Source organism: Mus musculus, chromosome 14, assembly GCF_000001635.26.
Source record: "Mus musculus strain C57BL/6J chromosome 14, GRCm38.p6 C57BL/6J".
Taxonomy (NCBI): Eukaryota; Metazoa; Chordata; class Mammalia; order Rodentia; family Muridae; genus Mus; species Mus musculus.
The window spans coordinates 41556735-41581865 of NC_000080.6; the positions used below are offsets into that span (position 1 = coordinate 41556735).

At 40.0% G+C, this 25131-nt stretch overlaps 1 protein-coding gene across 5 annotated transcripts in view; it reads left to right on the top strand.

Annotated features, from left to right (window-relative positions):
- Positions 1 to 24571, top strand: part of 1700049E17Rik2 (tandem duplication of RIKEN cDNA 1700049E17 gene, gene 2) — a 45881-nt gene extending 21310 nt beyond the window's left edge. The window contains exons 2-7 of one of the 5 annotated variants that reach the window (XM_030247558.1): positions 13929 to 14031; positions 15058 to 15316; positions 16523 to 16632; positions 17361 to 17523; positions 18469 to 18600; positions 23448 to 24240. In XM_030247558.1, coding sequence (XP_030103418.1) covers positions 16608 to 16632; positions 17361 to 17523; positions 18469 to 18600; positions 23448 to 23628 — 501 coding nt within the window. In that variant the 5' untranslated portion in view covers positions 13929 to 14031; positions 15058 to 15316; positions 16523 to 16607 and the 3' untranslated portion in view covers positions 23629 to 24240. Of the gene's footprint in view, positions 1 to 13763; positions 14032 to 15057; positions 15317 to 16455; positions 16633 to 17360; positions 17524 to 18468; positions 18601 to 19280; positions 19463 to 23447 lie in introns of those variants that run through there. The other 4 variants (XM_030247560.1, XM_030247559.1, NM_001358037.1 and 1 more) reach the window with 4 other exon arrangements.
- Positions 24572 to 25131: the final 560 nt, after the last annotated feature.

The window sequence follows — 25131 nt, forward strand, 5'->3', positions numbered from 1 at the left end:
GTCAGAAGCCCACTCTGTCTCTCAGGTAGTCAGATGAATAACCTTTATGGAGAACTGGAGAAAATAGGTAATGAAAAAGCAATAGTTATATTTTGGGTAGCTGATTATCTCTGAGCCTGGAGAGCAATGCAGCAGGCATTCCAATCAAATAGTATAGGGATGAATCCCTCCCTGTATTTGGGTACAATAGGCCCAAAGTAAGAATGAGGCCCATCCACCTTTTCCTGAACTCTACTGAGAGTTTTGTAGTGTTTCCATTCAAGAAAAATTCTTTACTTCCTGAGACCAGAACTCTGAATTCTGCATGCACCATGAAGTTTCCCATCTATTCATAAATCATTCACTGTTTATTGACAAGGTTTGGCTATGAATTCTTTGCTATGGTTTGACACAATTCAAAGGGACTGGTAAAACTGTTGGTCCAGTACCTTCAAAAGCTTTTTAACTACTCCTTGAGAAGTTTCCTCTTCTTTATTTTATTTTATTTTATTAGATATTTTCTTCATTTACACTTAAAATGTTATCCCTAAAGTTCCCTATACCCTTCCCCCACCCCGCCACCCTGCTCCCCTACCCACTCCCTCCCACTTCTTGGCCTAAAATCAGGGCAGCTGTTCTCAAGATAGGATATCGTTCCCAACCCCTGTGGCTAATCAGGTACCTCAGCACATACTGCAGTCCTCCTGGCTCTGGATGGCATAAGCTAGCCAGCCATGCTGTGCTTGAAGGGCAATGTCAGCTAGTATCTGATGTGATGCAAGTAAGTCCTGGATTCCCTAGTGCTTAGCACCACCAAGCTGTGATTGCCTGTGTCTAAGATGAAAGTAGTAAATGTCTCAGAACTTGAAATATGTCCAGGGGTATATTTTCTTGATTTTTACTATCAGACATCCATGGAACTTAAAGCAATACAGCAAGGATGAATTGTAGCAAAAGCCTACAGACATGGACTCCTCATAGAGGACCAATTGTGTGTGTGTGCCTGTGTGTGTGTTTGTGTGTGTGTGTATGTCTGTGTGTGTGTATGTGCTTGTGTCCCCCATGGGTCTATGCATCCTTGGAATCTGGAGTCTACAGTGGGGCCTGTTGCAAGGTGATGCTGTGTCCATGCACAGGGAACCCCACCTTAGTCAGCACTGCTCTTTGTCTATATGTTCACCTCGGTGGCACATTGAAATCCCATGAGGATTATATATAGCCATCCTGATATTGAGTCTCCTCCCAACAAATACTGTTTTTTTTTTTTTGCTCTGGGTAGCTGTGTAGCAATAAGAACCTACAACTGAGAATCTGTGTTCTGAAGATATATTTTTTAAAAAAGTGGTAACAGGGTTGATGTGGGCCAGACCCTGTGGCGCAGACTTCCTGGGAACTTTTTAGAAGGGTTTCCTTCCAGGCCCATGAGGGAGGTCTTGAAGCCCTTGATCCCTTACTAAGGAACCCCAACCTGTGTTGTCCTGGCATCAGGATACTTAGTTTAATAAGCACCAGAAGGTCTCAGTATATAGGAGGCAGAATGTGGCAGCCACTGCATGAGTGTAGTCCAGGACATAGCCTGAATTCACATGATCCTTGGGGCCTGTGTCATGGAGTAGCTTCAGTGACTAGAAGAATGGGTTAGATTTATTTCCTATACTCAAAGCAGGCAGAAAAGGATGAAAGTCCTCCATGTAATATCAAATATATCCAGAAGAGGGTGCTAGATCCTCAGTACCCAAAGTATCCAGAAGATGGGATAAGACAGATTGCCATCCAGTACCAAAGACATCCAGAGAGCATCTTTAGATCAAAGTCAGCTTGTGGTGTAGCCCTAGGAGCAAGGAGGAGGAATCTACCTCCTGATGCCCTCTTCTGACAGTCAGAATGAAATTAAGGAACTCTTGCAGAGCAGCTGCAGCCTTGACAAGTCCTGCTCTTTATCAAACAAACTGCTTCCCAGAAGCTCCAAGCTCCAATTCCCATTACTGGAAGTCCAAGCTCAAGCCCACCTTCTCTAGGAAGCTCCCTCTTTCATGCCCAGGATTCACAGTGACTTCCCCCGGACCATTAATTCTTGCTCTTTAACACTAAGACCGAAGGCCATCTTATGGCTGCCTCTTTCTGGTCTCTGTATTTTCATTGGTCTCTCCTCCAAGAGGCCTGCTCAGTTTTGTCAACATGTCTAAGGGGGAACCATAAAGGTAGTTAATGGATGCTCCAAGAGCATTTGGAGTCACCACAACATTAGTAACATCACAGAAAATGCCAGGGCTCTCCAGGTTACAACACAACATCTAGGGAAGGGACTTCTGATGTCTCACAGGACAGCTCTTACCTTCCTGCTCAGTACCTCACCCAAATTTACCTGAAGTCAAAGTGCCTTTTCCAGAGTGTGGGATAGATTGCCTTTTGGTACTCAAAATATTAAAAGGTGGCTATCAATCACCTTCCAATGACAAACGTGTCCAGAAGAGATCCTTTGGATCCCCATGCAAATACACATGAAATACCCAGACTCCAGAATAAGACACTAGACAATACACAACACATCTAGATAAAGTGTGATAGATCCCCTTGCAGTACTGAAACTATCCAGAAGAGGTCAATACCCGTCCAGCCAGTTTCTATGCTGTGATGACTGACCTGGACAGAATGGAAAATGTCACCACTAATGACCAAAGTATGTTTATGTTGGCCAGGTGTTCTGAAAGATTTTATGTGAGAATTGCAGCCCAGCTTGTTATTGCAGGAAAACAAAAACTGGAGCAAGGATTTGGTTCATGTCCTGAATCTTATTCTACAGAAAAAAATTTAACAACACCAATACATATTAGCAATGACCAATAGCTATAAGGGAAGTAGTATTATACTCTAAGCATACATCAGTGAAATATAATAGTGTGTTAGCTTTTTAAATGTGGAAAAGAAAATGCAGATGAAGGGGGAATTATGTAGAATTGGAGAGATGAAAATAAGGCATCTATTTTGAGGCGTTTTCTAGAGATGCCTGAAGTAGCTGAGATCTGGGAGTTCTCATACTATACTGATTAGTGAATCATATCTAATTGTGTCAGAGATTGGAGAGGGTTTTTACATAAATATTTTAACATAACTATGTGCATGCCCTACTTAATGTCATGCTCTATGTAATCTTTAGAGTCTGGTGTCTTTTACTTAGCTTTCTTTTTTATATAATATTCATGTTAATGAACTATCAAAACCCTGCAGACTACATAGTATGAAATCTGCTGTGAAAAAGTGATCAACAGTCTTACCTAACCAAGAAGCCTGTGAACCCTCAGATTATATTCTGTACCTCTACTTCAATATAGAACCATACTATAGTAGATGGCTTCACACTCAGGTGTATGTAAATGGTAACATATTTATGTATATTTATATGTATTAAACATATATTTTATATATTTATAATCATCATATAATGAAATAAATATTTATGTAATATAATATGAATTATATGCTTAAAATATATTTATAATATAATGTATAAATAATATTTAAAATTAATTATACATTTATATATATATACATATATATATACACACACACACATGTGTGTGTGTCTATGTATGTGTGTGTGTGTGTCTGTGTGTGTGTACTTCAATGTTGTTACTCTATAACAGAGTACAGGTTCTATGCCACACAGAACAGTCTACTAAAAAGTGCAGTGCTAGGCATATGTTATCCTTCTTTTGAGTCAATATTTATATATTTAAACATATTTTTTCCATACCACCAGAATAGTTTATTGCTGTGGAGCTGGTTACCACATAAAACTTAATGGTAAATTCCTTTCACTCAAGACATTGTATGCTTGTGTCTTAGGACATGGAGAAATCAATTTTGTGCTAATCTGTAATCCCTTCCTGTTAGTATTCATGTTATTAGAATATGGCTTACGCAATCCCCATCAAAATTCCAACTCAATTCTTCAACGAATTAGAAAGGGCAATCGGCAGATTCATCTGGAATAACAAAAAACCGAGGATAGCAAAAACTCTTCTCAAGGATAAAAGAACCTCTGGTGGAATCACTATGCCTGACCTAAAGCTTTACTACAGAGCAACTGTGATAAAAACTGCATGGTATTGGTATAGAGACAGACAAGTAGACCAATGGAATAGAATTGAAGACCCAGAAATGTACCCACATACCTATGGTCACTCGATCTTCGACAAGGGAGCAAAAACCATCCAGTGGAAGAAAGACAGCATTTTCAACAATTGGTGCTGGCACAACTGGTTGTTATCGTGTAGAAGAATGCGAATCGATCCATACTTATCTCCTTGTACTAAGGTCAAATCTAAGTGGATCAAGGAACTTCACATAAAACCAGAGACACTGAAACTTATAGAGGAGAAAGTGGGGAAAAGCCTTGAAGATATGGGCACAGGGGAAAAATTCCTGAACAGAACAGCAATGGCTTGTGCTGTAAGATTGAGAATTGACAAATGGGACCTAATGAAACTCCAAAGTTTCTGCAAGACAAAAGACACCGTCAATAAGACAAAAAGACCACCAACAGATTGGGAAAGGATCTTTACCTATCCTAAATCAGATAGGGGACTAATATCCAACATATATAAAGAACTCAAGAAGGTGGACTTCAGAAAATCAAATAACCCCATTAAAAAATGGGGCTCAGAACTGAACAAAGAATTCTCACCTGAGGAATACCGAATGGCAGAGAAACACCTGAAAAAATGTTCAACATCCTTAATCATCAGGGAAATGCAAATCAAAACAACACTGAGATTCCACTTCACTCCAGTCAGAATGGCTAAGATCAAAAACTCAGGTGACAGCAGATGTTGGCGAGGATGTGGAGAAAGAGGAACACTCCTCCATTGTTGGTGGGATTGCAAGCTTGTACAACCACTCTGGAAATCAGTCTGGTTGTTCCTCAGAAAATTGGACATAGTACTACCGGAGGATCCTTCAATACCTCTCCTGGGCATATATCCAGAAGATGTCCCAACTGGAAAGAAGAACACATGCTCCACTATGTTCATAGCAGCCTTAATTATAATAGCCAGAAGCTGGAAAGAACCCAGATGCCCCTCAACAGAGGAATGGATATAGAAAATGTGGTACATTTACACAATGGAATACTACTCAGCTATTAAAAAAATGAATTTATGAAATTCCTAGGCAAATGGATGGACCTGGAGGGTATCATCCTGAGTGAAGTAACCCAATCACAAAGGAACTCACACAATATGTACTCATTGATAAGTGGATAATAGCCCAGAAACTTAGGATACCCAAGATATAAGATACAACTTGCCAAACGCATGAAATTCAAGAAAAACGAAGACCAAAGTGTGGACACTTTACCCTTTTTTAGAAATGGGAACAAAACATCCATAGAAGGAGTGACAGAGACAAAATTTAGAGCTGTGACGAAAGGATGGACCATCTAGTGACTGACATATGCAGGGATCCATCCCATAATCAGCTTCCAAATGCTGACACCATTGCATACACTAGCAAGATTTTGCTGAAAGGACCCAGTTATAGCTCTCTCTTGTGAGACTATGCCGGGGCCTAGCAAACACAGAAGTGGATAATCACAGTCAGCTATTGGATGGGTCACATGGCCCCTAATGGAGGAGCTAGAGAAATTACCCAAGGAGCTATAGGGAACAGCAACCCTATAGGTGGAACAACAATACGAACTAACCAGTACCCGGGAGCTCTTGTCTTTAGCTGCATATGTATCAAAAGATGGTGCTGGGCAAGGGCGTCTGGTGGCCCAACTAAAGTTAAGAGTTGAGTTTCCCCAGATAAAACCGGGGACCCTGCTAGACAGAGCAGAAAAAAGCTTCCCAGCAGCCAAGCTTTTCTGAAGAGCTTTTTGCTCTGCCTGCCCCAAGGTGTCCAGGGGTATTGGGGGTCTTTTAGGGACAAAACCAGACAACCCCAGAAATGTCCCTCCAGTCCTTACTTAACTTTTCCTGTCCGTGGGGGGATTTTTGAGAGACAGAGTAAGATAGTTATCCAGCTTGCAGATTATTAGAAGGAAACTTTAAGGGTGGAGCATAATGTAAATAAAGTTTAAGAAAATGCAGGAATGTGCAAGAATGTGTTTGCCAATCACACCCAGAGTGGTGCTTTTTCATATAGTTGTAAAATGGCTTCTGAGAGTCTTAGAAGTTCTGAAGTTTACACTCTGATGCCTAGTGTTAAACATTTTTGAAAAATGTCTCTCAAGGCTGGGGTACTGGGAACACTGAACCAGGAAGATCCAGACTTCAAGACCCTCCTGAGCTACAAAAGAACCCTGTCTGAGAAAGGAAAGGGAGGAGGAGTGGGTGGTAGGGTGGAGGGGATTGCTTCTCAAAAGGTTTTCTCATTATATCATTTAGTGTCTGTGGACTGGTATGAGCTGACTTAGAATGCCTCTCTCATTGGTTAGATGTGAGTCTGTGCTTTAGATTCTAAAGCCTCTGTTTTCCCTGGAAGAGTTGTGCGGGTGGGTGGGGGAGGCATTCCTAACCCACTTTCCTGTGATTGAAGATAATGGTGTTTTCTTGAAGATGCTGGGATTTCCCCATTGTGCCTTTTAATCATTCACTTTTTTAAACACATGCATAGCTGGAAGTTAAAAGGGAATGCACAGACTTTTCTACAAATTAGGTGATGAGTTAACATTCTCAGCTCTTCTTTTTAGAGGGATGATCTTGGCATCTTCATCCTGTCTTCTCATTCCTGTAGGGATTCCTTACAACAAATATGTGCCTACTGTATGCCCTGCTGCATTCCAGGCTTGATGAGCCAATAGTGTCCTACACACAGATTTGCTCTAGTTTTACGTTTCATAATCTTGAATTCTGGAGCCTTTGTCAGAATAAGACTGTACAGCCAGAGAGTTCCCATTCCACAGGTCAGTTCTGTTCATCATCCTTATAGACTATGAATCTATCTTTGGAGAAAGTATTCCATGGCCACTGTGTGCTCCCTGAGATTCGTGTTTACTCCTTCAGGTTAGTCCAGCCTTGAGTAGACTTTGAAGGTACAGATAGAACCAGAGGCTGATGAACACCACTTCCAAATGACTAACTTGTCCAGTCACTGGTTTTTAAGCTTTCCCATGTTATTTTATTTCAGGATTATCAAATTGATTTCTTTTCTTTGATTACTGGAGATCATATCCAGACTTTGAAATGATAATCCCACTCAATCTTATATAAAAGCACTAAGATTAATGGTCCTGAAACTACTTAAGCAGTTACTCAACATCCTGTAGGAAGACAAAACACAAAATTAAGTACATATAATAGGGGACAATTTACTCCAAAAGAGAGAGCAGGGTTTGTAGAGAAGAGCAAATAGCCAATAAGGCTCAGAAACCAGTGGGGCTCTGCAGCCTGGAAATGGGACAACAATGTATGGTTCGGTGCCATTCCTGACAGACAAGGTCAGAATTTATCCTTATCCTTAGGGAATAAGCCACCCCCAGATGAAAATTAAAATTGTTTCCTTCAACTACCTTCCCAGCACACAAAGAAACCTGTCTTAATTACACAAGGACACACAGGTTAGGAAGATTAGCCAAGACCTTCTCGTCTCATAATCTCTGGATAATTTAGAAGTTCAGTTTATTTATTATTTTTAAAATACTTTTTATTTAAATATTTTCTTTATTTACATTTAAATGTTATTCCATTTCCTGGTTTCCTCTCTGAAAACCCCCAATCCCCTACCATCTCCCCCTGCTCACTAACCCACCTACTCCAGCTCCCTGGTCCTGGCATTCCTGAGCACAGGGGCATCGAGCCTTCACAGGACTAAGGACCTCTCCTCCCATTGATGACCAAGAAAGCCATCCTCTGCAAACTATGCAGCTAGAAAAATAGTTCCCTCCATGTGCACTCTTGGGCAGTGCTTTAGTCCCTAAGATCACTGGGGTACTGGTTGGTTCATATTGTTCCTCCTATGGGGCTGCAAAACCCTTCAGTACCTTGGGTCCTTTCTCTATCTCCACTTCTGCAGTCCCTGTGATCAGTCCAATGGTTGGCTGAGAGCATACTTCTCAGTATTTGACAGGCACTGCCAGAGTCTCTCAGGAGATAGCTATACCAGGCACTGGTGAGCAAGCTCTTGTTGGCATCCACAATAGAACCTGGGTGTAGTGACATTATTGAGAATGGCAGACAGATGGGGCAGTCTCTCAATGACCTTTCATTCAGTCGGTACTCCACACTTTGTCTCTCTGTCTCCACCCATGGGTATTTTGTTCCCCCTCCTAAGAAGAACCAAAGTATCCACATTTTGGTCTTCCTTATTTTGAGCTTCATGTGGTCTGTTAATTGTATCTTGGGTATTCTAAGCTTCAGGGCTAGTATCCATTTATAAGTGAGTGCATACCATGTGTGGTCTTTTGTGATTGAGTTACCTCACTCAGGATGATATTTTCTAGTTCTATCCATTTGCCTAAGAATTTCATAAATTCATTGTTTTTAATAGCTGAATAGTACTCCATTGTGTAATTACATCACATTTTCTGCATCCATTCCTCTGTTGAGGGACATCTGGGTTCTTTCCAGCTACTGGCTATTATAATAAGGCTGCTATGAAAATAGTGGAGCATGTGTCATTATTATATGTTGGAGCATCTTCACGGTATATGCCCAGGAGTGTTATTGCTGGGTCCTCAGGTAGTACTATGTCCAGTTTTCTGAGGAACCACCAAACTGATTTCCAGAGTGGTTTTCAATCATCAGTGGACTCATTTCCCAAATAACATGACATAGTTTAAAAGACTCAAAAAGTAAACAGCACCCAGGGTTTTGCTGCATACAGGATATGCACCTCACTGACAAAGACAGATACTACCTTAGAATTAAAAGCTGAAAAACAATTTTCCAAACAAATGTTCCCAAGAAATGAGAAGTAGGCATTCTAATATGAAATAAAATCCACTTTCAGCCTAAAGTTTTCAAAAAAGATAAGGAAGGACACTTCATATTCATCAAAGGAAAAATCTACCAAGATAAATTGTCATATCTGAACATCTATGATCCAATTGCAAGGGCAACCAAATCCAGAAAAGAAGTTTTACTAAAGATCAAAGCACACATTGTAACTCACACAACACTGAAGGGAGACTTCAAGTAACCCACTCTCATCAATGGTCAGATCATGGATACAGGATCTAAACAGAAACACAATGAACCTAACAGAAGTTATAAACTAAATTGATCTAACAGATATCTATAGAACATTTCATCCCAAATCAAAAGACTATACCTTCTTCTCAGCACCTCATGGCACCTTCTACAAAATTGACCATATAATCACTCACAAAACAGGCCACAACAGATACCAAAAATTGAAATAATTTGATGCAACCTATCAGATCACCACGGACTAAGACTGGTCTTCAATAAAAACAAAAACAACAGAAAGCCCACATATACACATGGAAGCTAAACAATGCTTTCCTCAATTATAACTTGGCCAAGGAAGAAATGAAGAAAGAAATTAAAGACTTTTTCGAATTTAGTGAAAACAAAGTTACATCACACCCAAACTTATGGGACACAATAAAAACCATGTTAAGTGGAAAACTCATAGCTCTGAGTACCTCCTAAAAGACACTGGAGAGAGTATACACTAGCAGCTTGACAGAACATCTGAAAATTCTAGAGCAAACAGAAGCAAATATACCCAAGAGGAGTAGATGGCAGGAAGTAATCAAACTCCGGGCTGAAATCAACCAACCAACCAAATAAACAAATAAAAAACTATACAATGAATCAAAAAACAAGGAGCTGATTCTTTGACAAAATCAACAAGATAGAGAATCCCTTATCCAGACTAACCTGATGGCACAGAGACAGTATCCAAATTAACAAAATCAGAAATGAAAAAGGAGACATAATGACAGAAAACCAAGGTAATAAAAAAAAAAGAAAATCATCAAATCCTACTACAAAGCTGTAGTCAACAAAACTGGAAAATCTGTATGAAATGGACAATTATCTTAACAGATACCAGGAACCAAAATTAAATCAGGATCAGATAAACCATGTGAACTGTCCTATAACCCCTAAAGAAATAGAAGCAATGGGTAAAATCTCCCAACCAACAAAAGCTCGGGACCAGATGGGTTTAGTGCAGAATTCTTTCAAACCTTCAAAGAAGACCTAATACCTATTCCCTTCAAACCATTCCACAGAATAGAAACAAAAGGCATAATACCCAATGTGCTCTATGGAGCCACAGTTACACTGATACCAAAGCCACACAAAGACCCAACGAGGAAAGAACTTCTGAATTTCACTTATGGATACCAGTCAAAATTATGCAATTCACTTCTCAAAAACCAAATCCAAGAACAAATCATGAAGATCATTCATCATTATCAAGTGGACTTCATCCCATGGATGCAGGGATGGTTCCATATACAGAAATCCATCTGCATAATCCACTACCTAAAAAATCTCAAAGAAAAACACTACATGATCACTTCATTATATGCTGAAAAAGCATTTGACAAAATTCAACATCTATTTATGATAAAAGTCTAGGGAAGATCAGGAATTCATGGCCCATACCTAAACATAGTAAAATCAATATACAACAAACCTGTAGCCAACATCAAACTAAAGGGAGAGAAACTGGAAGCAATCTCACTAAAATGAGGGAGTCGACAAGGCTGCCTTCTAAGTCCCTACCTATTCAATATTGTACTCAGAGTCCTAGCCAGAGCAATTAGACAACAGAAGGAGGACAAAGGGATACAGATTGGAAAGGAAGAAGTTAAAAATACCACTATTTGCAGATGATAGGATCATATACTTAACTGACCACAAAAGTTCCACCAGACAATTCCTTCTTTTTTTTCTTTCTTTTATTTTTAAAAATTTTTTCCTTTATATATTTTAAACTCCAGGTTTTTTGTTTGTTTTCTTTTTGTTTTTGTTTTGTTTGGCTTGGTTTTGTTTTGTTTTGTTTCGAGACAGGGTTTCTCTGTGTAGCCCTGGCTGTCCTGGAACTCACTTTATAGACCAGGCTGGCCTGGAACTCAGAAATCTATCTGCCTCTGCCTCCTGAGTGCTGGGATTAAAGGTGTGTGTCACCACACCAGGCTAAACTCCAGATTTTATTCCTCTCCTGGTCCACCCCCATACCATATGCCATACCACCACCCCTAAACCCCTGTGTCCACAGGATGTCCCCACCCCCACGCCCATCAGACCTTTGAACTCTCTAGGGCCTCCATTCTCTTGAGGCTTATGTGAATTTTCTCTGACTGAATCCAGACCTGGCAGTCCTCTGCTGTATATATTTTGGGGGCCTCATAACAGCTGTTGTATGCAGCCTGGTTGGTATTGCAGTGTCTGTGAGATCTCCAGGGTCAGGTTTACTGTGTGTTCTTGTTCTCCAACAGGGTTGCCTCCGCCCTCAGCTTCTTCCAGCTTTCCAACAACAGGGGTTAGCAGCTTTCCATAATTCAACCACAGGGGTCAGCACACAACCAATGGTTAGAAGCACTGACCACCAGAGAACTGCTCAACCTGATATACAACTTCAGTACAGTAGCTGGATATGAATTATATCAAACAAATTAGTATCCTTATTTTACTCAAAAAATAAACAGCCTGAGAAAGAAATTAGGGAAACCACATCCTTCTCAATAGTCACAAACAAAAGAAAATACCTTGAAGGAGACTCTAACCAGGCAAGTGAAAGATCTGTATGACAAGAACTTCAAGTCTCTGAAGAAAGAAATCAAAGAACATCTCAGAAGGTAGAAAGATCTCCCCTTCTCATGGATTGGCAGGATTAATATAGTAAAAATGGCCATCATGCATCTACAGATTCAACGCAATCCCCATCAAAATTCCAAATCAATTGTTCTTATACTTAGAAAAGCAATTTGCAAATTCATTTAGAATAACAAAAAAAAAAATGTCATAGAAGGGTGAACAAAAGAGTCACAGGAGGAAATGTGGAGACAAGCTGTGGAACTGAGACTGAAGCAAAGGCCATCCTGAGAATTCCCACCTGGGGATCCATCCCATATACAGACACCAAACTCAGACACTATCAAAGATGGCAAGAAGTGTTTGATGGCAGGAGCCTGCTACAGCTGTCTCCTCAGAAGCTCTGCCTGAGACTGATGAATACAGAGACAGATGCTTGCAGCAACCCTTTGGAATGAGCATAGGGTCCCCAATTAAGGAGTTAGGGAAAGGACGGAAGGAGCTAAATGGGTTTGCAACAATTGGAAGAACAACAAAGTCAATCAACCAGATACTCCAGAGCTCACAGGAACTAAACCACCAATCAAAGAGTACAGATGGAGCAACTGAAGGCTCTAGCTACATATGCAGCAGACAATGGCCTTATCAGATATTAATGGGAAGAGAGGCCCTTGTTCCTTTGAAGGCTCAATGCCCCAGTGTAGGGGAATGCCAGGGCAAGGAGACAGCAGTATTTGTGTGAGTGGGGAACTCTCTCATAGATGCAATGGAGGGGGCATGAGATAATAGGTTTTGAACCAGAAACCAGGAAACAGGATAAAATTTAAAGTGTAAGATTAAAATATTTTAAAATAGAAAAAAAAAAGAATTGAAGACCCAGAAATTTAACCACATATATGGACACATGATCTTTGACATAGAAGCCAAAAATATACAGTGGAAAAAAGAAAGCTTCTTCAATAAATTGTGCTGGTCCTACTGGCAGTAAGTAGGTATGTAGAAAAATGAAAGTAGATCCATATTTGTCACCAGGAATAAAACTCAAGTCCAAGTGGATCAAAGACTTCAACATAAAACCAGATTCACTGAATCTAATTAAAAAGAAATTGAGAAAGAGCTTCTAACTCACAGGAATAGGGGCAAAGTTTCTAAATACGCTCAGATGGCTCAGGTTCTAACATCAAAAATTGATAAATGGGACCTCATGAAACTGAAAAACTCATGTAAGGCAAAGGGCAAAGCCAGTAGGACAAATTGGTAACCTACATATTGGGACAAAATTTCACTAACCTTCCATTCCAAAATATCTAAAGAACTCAAGTAGCTAAACACCAAAAAGAAAAGAACCCAGTCTGAAAATGTCGTAAAGAACTATAGAAAAAATTCACAACAAGGAACATTGAATGGCTGAGAAGCACTTAAAGAAATGTGGAAAGTCCTTAGTCTTTAGGGAAATGAAAACCAAAGCGACTGAGATTGGTATAAGGCCGTATAATTTCCAATAAAGAATGGCCAAGATCAAAAACTGGTAAAAGCACATGTTGGTGAGACTGTGAGAAAAGAGAAACAAAACTTCATTTCTGGTGGGAGTACAAAGTGCTATGACAACTATGGAAATCAATCTGGAGGTTCCTCAGAAAATTGGAAATAGATCTTCCTGAAGGCCAAAGACTTACCTTCGTGGCCTATGGCTTCCTAATTTCATGTTTCACCCAATGGCTTATTATTTAGATCTTCCTATTGGGCTTTGACTTTGATCTTGGTAAGCATTTGGTCTCTTTGATTCTCAAACTGTTCTCTGTCCTCACACATTTTTGAGGTATTGCCAGCCCCAGGGACATATTTTCTTTCTTCAAATTTCTCCAAATCTGGGGACTTCTAATATTTGGGGAAACTGAGTGACAAAGGCAATGTATGTTGAGCACTTTAGTGTCCAGTGCTTATGAAACTATGTGTTTAGATATGGTAAACCTCTAGGACATACTTTAGGAAAGAAGCAGTATGCTCTTAGGTCCCCTGTGTGACCTCACTTAACTTTGCCAGCTTTGTGGGCTGCTGTACTGCTGCTCGGAGAACAATTGGAAACTCCTGGAATAGATGCCTCATGTCTCATTGCCTTTGCCAGGCTTAGGACACTAGTGGGAGTAGGTTTGATGGGACATTAACAAAACCAGGGCTTCTTGTGAACCATCTGAATGCAGCACCATGTTCCAGGACAGCTCTGTATGAACTTCTCATATCCAGGAAATGGAGCAAGAGGAAAGCCAAGCAGAAGGCATCCATTTCCAGCACCCTCAACACCTTTTCACAGGACTGGGTAAGTTGACTTTGGTAGAAGAAGAGATGTCCTGAGATAGTTGCCCCTCATCTGATCAGAGAATAAGAGTTCATGAATTTTGGGGAAACATTGTGATTGTGGGGTTGCAGTAAGCATCATGTAATGTGAATGAGCAAAAACTATATTAATACTAAAACAAAGTTAAAGTATTATCAAAATGGGACAAAATATATTGTTCTACTAACTCTAGTATGTATACACTGGCAAACACTTTAACATCTAGAATGGCTAGATGTTGTAAAGTAGGGTGACTGTGTCATTGACACATACTGTGTACATAGCAAAGATGAATAAAATGGAGGACTTACATCCCAAAGATCCATTACTCCCCTCATATCAAACTGACTGTGCCACCTTTAATAGAAATCTGGAGGCTTCTTTTTATCCTGGTCTCAGGGCTCATCCATAATACAGTACCAAACATGCTCTGGCTATGTGTTCCTGTGTTGCTGGCAGACTTCTGCCTCAGGGTTCAGAGGCACTGAAGGGCCAGCTTTGGCCTTCTGAGGCAGCCATTCTTTCAGCTATACCAGGCCCTCTGCCACCTAAATGGAGACTTTCACAAAGGCCTGTCATTGCAAAAAGAGAAGCTAAGTTAATCCAAAATATTGAGATACCGCTCTAGAGTCATGGTGAGTTGGTTACATGAGACCATACAAGGTAACTAATGTCTCTGTGACTGTTTTCCTTCTTTGAAAGTGAGTAATGAGATCGATCATCTGAGGAGTAACCACGCCTGACTAACATGAATGATAGGATTGTACAGAGCATGGGCTTAACGTTCTAGGTACAGTGCAAATAGCTGGGGGAGTTAACAACAAAAGCCAAAGGAAACAATGGGAATACTAACAACATTTTTTAAAGAACCTTCTGAGTGCTGGGATTAAAGCCATGTACCCACTCTGGTTAGCTTTATATGTAATAAAAAACAAACAACCCTATTACAGTTTTCACAGTTGCAGTAGAGGGAGCTGTGTGATTCTGTGTGCTGCTTCCTTTCCCCAGATACCTCAGGTCTTCAGTCCTGTACCAGGTGAGCTGGACCTAAGAACAGCCTAGTTGACCTTCCTACTGGCATGGCATGATTCTGCAACAATCCTTTTCTTGATAAAAAAGAGCCTGTATGGAGTAGACCCCTTGTTGGTGCATCCGGAATCCTTTAGGCCAGGAAACAACCAAGCCACAGATAGTGAAAAACCAAAGGAAAAATCACATTGCCAAAATATGGGCTCCATATTGGAAGAAAAGGCCCTCAACTTCTAAGGTATCAACAATATCCACCCCCTCAATTGTGAGCTCTGCATGTTGGTATTGTGTGACTCCAGGCTGTAGTCAAAGGCAGATGTCTTCCCGCAAAAGACATACATGATTTTTCATCTTGCATCTCTGAGGGCAGGTTGCATTATAGCACACATTCAGCACACCCAGCATAAGAACACAGAAGCCTCAGATGACAGAGCCAAAGGGACTCCATCCTGAACTTATGGACCCATGAAAAATGAAGTTTAACCTGAACTCAGGCCATTCTACTTTTTGCCCTAGCTCCTGAGATTTATGTTTGCTATGAGTAGAGTATTATGATACAACCCCAGCATCCTCATGCCTGCACTTGGGAATTCAGGAAGACTGATATTAGAGAACTGATGGCTATGAGGCTACAATGCAGTACAGTCCAGGTTGACCTTTTTTCATTGATGCCGACTATAATTGTCTGGTTGTATTTAGAAAGGGAGGGTGTGCAAGTTAATAATTTGAAGATGGGACAGAAGGTTTACCACTTTATATTTGTCCTGTCAATGAGCTTGTATGTTCCAAAGAAAAGGGAGTTTTCCTTGCAAAAGATGGGATTGTAAACGGGAGATTTTGTGAAACACATGGATATGTATATAGGAACAATGCCAACTATCAAGATATGCACAGTAAGAAAATATTATCCAGGTTTTATACAATTAAAGGTATTGGAGAAAGATATTGGCCTTTGTGAAACAGGGAAAACCTGGGGAAGTAGACCGTATGTCACATGAATTCACTCAGATAGTATATTTGTTATTGAGAAATATCTCTTCCATTCACCATCCCTAGAGATTTGGATGCTAACAAAAATCTCTTATGCATGTCAGGGTCCTAATCAATGCTTCCCATTGAAAGCACTTGTCTTCTAATGAAGCAGATGAGAAAGCTCTGAATTTAGAAAGAGATTTTTGCCATAGGGTATTTGCCAGGTTACAGGAGAGGCTCCAGGAAAGGCACAACAGAAACTGGTCAATTTGAGGAGAACTAGATATCAAATAGGCCTTAGCCTTTCCCAGTGACATCATCAGTAATGCCTTCCTTGGACATTCTATTGTATCTAGGAGAGAACTAGAATCTTCTGTGATGTCAACTGTGTTGTGGTTACAACAACTGCTTGTGGGATATTGCTTCAGTGCCTTTTGCATTCTCAATCAGGCATGTTTTCCTGGCTGCGCAGGCTATTTCACAGGGAGAATGGCAATCAAGGAGAGACAAGACCAAGGCAGAAGGAATCTGCCATCCCTTCTTGTAAAAACAGAAGAATGAAATCATTCTGGGGAAGGCACAGTGAGTCCTGGGCAGAGTTGGGGAAATTTCTGGAACAGGTAGGCTTGAGCTGAGTCTTCCCTGAGTAGATCTTAAGAGCTGGAGCCTTGAACTTTCTTAATGACAGACCAAGAGACTAGAATTTCTGACAATTCATTTGACAGAGGCAGGAATTGACAAGTCTGCAGTTCCTTTTGTAGTCGCTATTTAATTTCATTTAAAGTGTCAAAGAATGCCCTGGGAAGGGACTATGGAAATAACAATGTGTCCCTTATTGGTAGGGAGTTGAAGCACTTCATCTTCTAGATTATTGTAGGATACATGTGTCTCTGATGCAGAGAACAGAGGACGATTCTAACCTGGTCATGTGTTGAGGTCTCAGCCACTTTGAGTTTGAACACACATGACTAGGTATTGATGATGCTAAGCACTATGAACTTCAGGTTTTCTTGGCATAACATATGACATGAGCTGAAAATGTTCCCCAAATCTTTATATCTGAGACAGGTTATGGATTTCAGGGCAAGGGGGAATGTAATAAAGAGTGTGTGTTAGTTGTGACCAACAGTGGTGGTTGGGAAGAGGAATATAGCTTAGCAGACCAGCTCAAATATAGCCTTTCTGCTTTTTCAGTGATTAATCCTGTCTCTAGCTTTTCTCTTCCTCAACCTTCTGTTTGGGACTCAGAATGGTCTCCCCTGCCCTGGGCCATCAACTATGCAAATGCATTTTTGTTTATCTATCTTCAGTGTCTGTTGGGAAAACATCATCCCAAAATTGCAACATCACTAATCATATGAAGAATATGAATAAACTAGATGATATGAAATTTTATATCAGGAAGATAAATGCTGAGAGGTTAGAACTTTTTCGAATCTTGGACATTGACATGAATACTGATTTGAACTACAGGTAAAATTATGCCCTGTATTCTGTTGACTGTATTGTGTCCTCTCTGTAAACCCACATTTTCTCTCATAATGGAGTGTGTCATCTCTCACATTCATTATAAGAAGTCTTGACAGTTGTTTAATTGTTGGATGAGATAAGTACTGTGTGTTCTATGGTCATCCTCTTTTGTATTTGCCCTTGTGGGGCTTGGAGTCTGATTGGTTCTGTCAACAGCTGGAAGGACCTGGTCACAACTGCTGCCTTACTGTGTAAAAGTGCAATGTCTGCAGGCCATTACTGCTTTACTCTTGTTTTATTCATTGTACTCTGGAACCTACCTGGATTCATTTGGAATTTTAATTGTGTGTGTGTGTGTGAAATTAGTTGTGTGTGTTTTGTTCAGGATCTAAGTTTCTGAGACCTTTGATGGGGTCTGAGGATTTGTTTGATACACAGTTTGTAGGGCATGATAGTGTTGAGTCCTTAGAGGCCCAAGTTAATCATCAGGGTACTTTGTTCCCTGTGTTTACCTTGGTATCACATAGGAATCTCCTGGGGTAGGAGGTGTTATAAAGCCTTTTTCTTTGTAAATACTAGTTATGTCCTCTGAGAATTCATGTAGCAATAGGATGGAAGGATTATCCCTTCCTTAAAACAAAGAGGAGAAAAAAGCCTTATATCTAAGGACCAAAGCCTGTGGGACAGTCTTTAGAAACATCTCACAGAACTAGTATATTCCTTCAGGCTCACATAAGAAGCTCTTGAATGTCAGCCATCTCCATTTGGTCCCCTGGCTCTGCTGTCTTCTGCTCAAGATATTTAATCAGCACCAATAGGACCCACTTTAAAGGAGCAAGGATGTGTCATACAATTGGCTTGGATAGTCCAGATACAGCCTTTTAGCACATGATACTTGATTGCTTAGTTCAGCGGATGATTTACTCTTTGGGCCATGCTCTACCACAGGATGAACACTGAATTCACCATCATTAAATCACAACATGAGAAGACAATGTTGGATATGGAAAAAATGACGCAGTCAATAAGTGATACCATTGAGAAGTACAAGGAATTCATAGAAGATAAGGATTCCTACAGGTGAGTCCCAGACACAGCTGAGACCCTGCACTAGGCAGGGAATGCTTGTGACCTTCTAAGACTTTGAACAAAAGTAAGAGCTCTAGTTCTATAATATCTGTTTCTTAATAGGAGCCCTCCCTTGAGGAAAGGGTCTTGGATTTGTACTTCTTGGACTCAGTTTTCCTAAGTGTGAAGATTGTCCAAGACCATCAGTTTTTATTCTTCCAAATTCAGGATCCTCTCTATGGAAACAATTTCCACCATGCTGGGAATCTCAAGCAATCCTGACCTCTAGGGTTCTGACAGCAGAATAAAAGATCTAGGATCCATGAAAAAATCAAAAGAGTTCATACCTTTTAGGTCTCCTCTCCTCCCTCAGAGGGGATTTGCACTCTTCCTACTGATGGTTTTCTGGTACCACAGACATATAAGCAACCATGAGGTACATTTCCTCCTCTGTGATGTACATGGGACACTCTTAGTGTCAGGGTTTTCAGAAGTCCTTTGATTCTTGTGACATGTGGCTGGTCCCTGGAATTGACCTGCCTCTATTTTGGACTGATGGGTATACTGCGGTTTCTAGTCTAGGGCTGTCTGGGTATCAGGGTTCTTGCAGGCATCATAGTTCTTGGAGGAGTGGCAGGCAAATGGAAGCTTGCTGGGAATCACCTTTTTTTGTTTGTTTGTTTGTGGTTCAGCTTCACGCACACCTACCTCCTGAAAGAATGCAATCAATTGAAGGAAAAAGTAAGGATGTTGCTGAATGAGAACAGAAAGCTGCTGGTAGAGCAGGCTAACCAGGAAACATCCTATGGTGAAGAAAAGAGGTTCTGTGATGAGACCAGCAAGAACATACATCCCAAATCCTAAGCAGTAGCAGGTAGGATGATGTGTATCAGAGGCAGATTGGCCTAATGGCTAACCATATACATAGACAATCCAATGTAACAGTCCACCAACTTATCCAGGTACTCACCTGTATCTCCTCCAAGTGTTTATTTAGGTTATCATCTACAGGGCTTTCTCTGGAGGTAGCCTTTTTCAAGAAACTATATGCTTAGCAAGCAAATTTTTCTGCCCTGCTACAATCTGCAGTTCACTAGGGGAGATTAGTTGATTACACATCACAACTCTACATGATATTAAGTTTGAAGGGTGCTGTGCTGGAGCCCTTCTTTAGATCAGTGGAGAGTTTTGAAGAAAGAAGTAAAGTCCTGAAGCTCATTTGCTTTATGGGGATCAGGTAGGATTCCAGGAAGGACATCGATTGCAGGGATGATAGCTTAGTGTAACTGACAAATAAGTGGATTTCACTGTTGCCTTTTGGAAGTTTTTGTCCCCCACCCCAACCCTTTCCCCTGTAGATCTTGATTCACACTGAGTGAGCCTGAGTAGCAGCTTGTCAGTCCTATTTTCTTTGAGTGCTGTTGGAGTTTTCATTCCTGGGCCTTGTGGTCTCGAGCTCACTGAATGAGCAGGGATGTAGGAAAGGCTTCTCACAATCTCAGTTGGTGTGAGAGTTTTGAGGATTCATGAAATAATTTCTCCATATATACCCTTCATTCTTACCAAGAAGAATGTTCTTTAGGGATTTCTATTTCTCTAGTGAGAATACTAGAGTTGAAATTCGCAGTTTAAACATCTGCTCTGCATAGTCTAAAATATTTGTTCCTCTAGCATGACAGATTCTTCATTGTTTTTTGCTCCCTTGTTTTTATGTGTGTGTGCTTGTGTATGTGTGTTTATGGGTGCTTATGCCAATTTGTACCTTTGTGTGTATTTTGTAAGGCCAGTTAAGGGCATCTGATTTTGTGTAGTCATTCTTAACTTATTTCTTTGGGCCTAGGTCTCTCAAAAAACCTGATACTTCCTGTTATTTGATGTCCAGTAGACTTTTCATCTCCTACCCACTACCAACAAATCATTAAACAATACTACTATTTTTAAAATAAGTATTAGATTTCTTAATTTTTCCTGCTTAGAGTTGTTGCCTGGGAGATTCTGGCTTGTCTTATTGGCTTAACCATGAGCATACATAGAAGCCTATAGTGCATGACTCTGCTGACATTGTTTTGCTAAACATATTTTTGGACAAGTGTTTGTTTCAGGATAAATTCTCACTCAGAGTTGTGCAGAGTGCTGCATTTCAGAAATGTCACAGCAGGTCATTTAACTAGATTTTCCCTTACTGATATTGAGGATGATTTAATATCACATAATATGTAATGTGTTGAAAACTTCCTGAGTAATGATCAAAAGTCACAGTCTTCGTCGGATGCTAAAAAGGACTCAGTGTAGGTTTAGTGAGGGGACTGTGATGAGTCAAAATGTGGCTTACTGGAGGCTATAGGTAGAAATCTCTTTCTTGGCAATTTAGTGCTCTGTTGTCAAGGGTATCTGTGTAGAACTTGTAATGTCCTTATAGGACCAGCAAGTATTTGCATAGAAAAAGTTCCTGAAGAGGAGATAAGTACAGGTCAGGGCTGCAAAGCCCCCTTGAGTATAAAAGCCTTGTACACATCGTAGGTCCTACTACATGCTCATACAACAAAAATATGCTAGATAATAGCAAGAATTTCATTGATGTATGTGTTTTTGTGTCAGTCTTTGTGTGTTATGTGGTGTGTGTGTGTGTGTGTGTGTGTGTGTGTGTGTGTGTGTGTGTGTGTACCAGCTGTGACTAGGTGTGTTTATTCTAATTTGTGTGTTTGTGTAATGCAAAATGCCCTTGTAAGTGTTTGTGGTATAGATGCTTAAATATACAACTTTGTTTGTGTGTGTATATGTTTTTCTGTGTCTGTTTGTGTAGACATGCAACTGTGTCAGTCTCTACCGACCAAGCATGATGAGTAAAGCCCCTGAGATTTCAGATTGCACCCATGAAAAATCAAATACAGCAGTCCATTTAGTATGCAACTCTACCTAGCTCCCAAGGGGGGGAAAAAAGGACACCAAAGCTCATATAAAGTCAGACTTTCTACTGGTAGGGGCCATATTACTGAACCACATTGAAATCTTTTGGAGAAAATCATCGGAATATGGTACATAGAGTTGAGGAGGAGGTTAGTATATAAAATCCTGTTATGTCCCTTTTCTGCTCTGGAAGAATTATGAAGGCCCACTGTAATGTCAGGTGGCTCACTGTGTCTTCTCAGCATTCCAGATTCTTTCCACATTGCTGGCTACCATTGCCTTTCCAGCTTCCTCTACTCAGTAAAACTTTGCCTTATAATTTGGTTTGGATTCTAATCATTGAGAGATTGTGTTGCTTGTAGCTGTACCTGCATCCAGCAGAATTCCCATAGCTGTGCTGCAAAACAGGACGTTTCAGGAGCCCCTTGAGGGTCATAATAATCTAAAGAACTCACACTATGTTATCTGTGTAGCATTCTGCAATTGCCGTTATTCAAAATCATTTTATCAGAGTTAGAATGAGCCTAAATGGGGGTTGGGAGAATTGAGGAACTTCAGACAGGTCTGGTAGTATAAAATCAGGTAGGTGTTTGAGAAGCAAGGTTCAGAAAGTAGAAAAGAATTTCCCCTTGACCCAGAGATTCCAAAACAAGGAGTAGATATACACAGAGTCTCTAGGGCACATGAGGTCTGTAATGGTCCTCAGAGTAGTCCAGAAGAAGATGATATCCTGATGTCCATCAGCTAAAGAGTGAAAATGTACTATGTGATGCAGCCCTTTCATGAACTATTGCTCAGTGTGAGATAATCCATGCAAGTATTTGACCTTCAACTAGTTAGCCTCATCTTACTCCAAATATCCCTGACACAGTTATATTATTTGAAGAACATTGTTCCATTGGATCCTATTTATAATGACTTCCTATTTTTCTGGGATCATACCTTTGGATACCAAATAGGTTAGGCAATGATAAAGGGAACCTCTAATGGAAGGAACTGTTTACTTTGGGACAAGACTGAAACAGTGAAGGAGAGGCTAGTCCACCACCAACACGTGATCCTTTGCTGGCAGAGAAGCCTACTCTACACATCCTTTGGAACTTGCTAAGACAGATTGAATAATGTACCAAGAACCCCGGTTCATGAGGGGAAAGCATATCACTGACTGAGCTGTCTATATGCTTTGCCCACTATGTACCTATCCCATTTAAGATTTGTTTTTTATGTCTACAAAATATCCTGGGAGATTTTTATAATAGCATTAACTGGGGAATCTAAACAGTTTGCTGAAGTATAAGGTGCTAGTGTTATGTGAATACAAATAATTTGTATATTTGACAGAGTGCTCTACAACAGGCTTAGATATACAGGTGTGTTGTTATATTCCTTCATGGCCATCACTTTTAAAATTCAGTTCCTAGCCATGGGAATATTTTCAGTTAGCACATTCTTTCTGATTTTAGTACCCATGCAGTGCCTGTGGATTTCATGTGATATGTTTTCTCTGGTTATTTCCAGATATAGGAATTGATTTGTGGAACCCTGTCCGGATCCTGCACTAGAGAAATAATCATAGCCTTCACTTGAATTCTAGGCAGGTTCTCCACAAGGCATCCACATGGTTTTCTAGGTTGTTCACATCTCTCTTGAACTCAGATTCAGACATTGTTACAATGTTATTATTTAATATATTATACCTGGACTATTGGCATAATATAGTGTTTTTCTTTTACACTCCAGTACGGTGTGTAGTTCACAGCTCAGTTTCTAGCCATTTTTAAAAGCTGAGAAATAATTACAAGCCCAAGTGCTCTATGACACTTGGGGATGCAGGTAACGACCTCAGCATGTGATAGGTCATAATAATAGATTATCCAGCTGAATAGATCTAGTGTGGGACGTAGAGCTGAATTGAAAAACACTAACCGGACCGTTGTTCCTTCCTGCCCCAGGTGTGAAATACTCCAGCAGAAACTGGAACATGGAACAGACCAGCACAAGGTCTCCTTTGAAAATAAATTCTATAGGAGGATCTCTGCGTGTGCAAAGCAAATATTTCATCTCATCCCCAGTAATCATGGCTATCATCTGCTGCATTTTCTTCCTTTACTTTTGTTTCCTTGCAATGAATAGCCCTTAATTTCATCTGGGCTCTGGCTCAGCAAGAGTGAGCATGTAGAGGGATTCAGACATGTACTGAGACACACCAAGAGCCGCTGGGAAAACAGGAAGATTCTGAGAGTGTAAATTTTTCTTGTCCTGATAGGTCATCAAGGAAAATTAGAAAATCATTCTACAAAATCACAAAGACTTTGAGCTAAATTCTGTAACATGTTTTCTGCTTAGTCTTGGGTGTCCATATTCTTCAAAACCATACTCCAAAAAAGGAGACCTACTTACATTCCTCTTGTAAAGATTGTTACCAGAAGTAACTTATTTTCTACTGTGTTGCCAAGGACAGCCATGGGCTGTAAGTCTGTGCTGCTAAATGACAGCCAAAGAAGGCTCTTTAGCACAATTCTTGTTTTTAGATTTTGGTTTGAGCTTTGATTACTTTTGTTCTTTGGTTTTCTTTAGTTTCATTAGAAGTTTTTTTCTTTGTTTGTTTCTTTGGTGTTGTTTGGTTTTGTAATTGATTTAATATTTTGATAAGACTATACACTGTACATATTGACTGCCCACTTTTAGTTACTATTGAGTAAATTGGATGTATTCTTGTGAATAAAACGGTGATCTCTAACTCTTCACTCTTAAGAAACTTCTTTATTCAGGTGTGGTATCACCCTATTGAAATCCCACACCTATCAGACAAAGATGGATCTCTGTAAGGGGCTTGGGTTCCATAATGACTTCCCAGCCAGACTGAGCTACAAAAGTAATAGATTGTACATTCAGTGTGGATAGTGTGTCCAACTCTGTGGATTCCAACTTCACGATGGAAAAATTATCCATGCTGTATACTTGCATGTCAAATATTTAGCTGCTGCTAAAATACTGTGAATGACAGTGTTGAACAAATTAATGGGAAATATATCAGTATTTCTGAAATGTCTTTCAGGAAATAAAAACATATTCTAAAAGAATTTAAAAGCTCTAGAAAACACAGACATGTATGTTTCTGCTTTCCTTCAAATGTTCTATCAGTGGTAAATACTACTACATATATTCAATTTTAGGACCTTTTGAGATAGGGATGTATTATCTTTGTTATTTTGTTGTTTTTCTTTATTATGAGAGTGAATTTTGTGCTTGACAATACATTTGGTTCCATTTTGGGTTTTTAACACAAGCACAGTGTGTAGTTCACTATTCAGTATTCAGATGTTTTTAAAAGCAGAGACAAAATCCAGGCCCATATGCTCTATGAGTTTTCTCCCTCGTTTCCCCCCCCCACCCAGTGGTGATTCTGTTTTTTATTTGGATTTATTTTATATTTATGCATGATTTGCCTTCTGTAGGTCTGTGCAACACTTGCATGCCATTTCCCAAAGGCCAGAAGAAGTTATTGGGTTTCAGCTGGAACTAAAATGACAGAGGACTATTAGATGCCATGTGGGTGTTTGAGAAAAATATTCTCAAATGAAGAGCTATTTCTCCATCCCCTAATATGGACTTTTGTCCTTCTTTGTGTGCTAT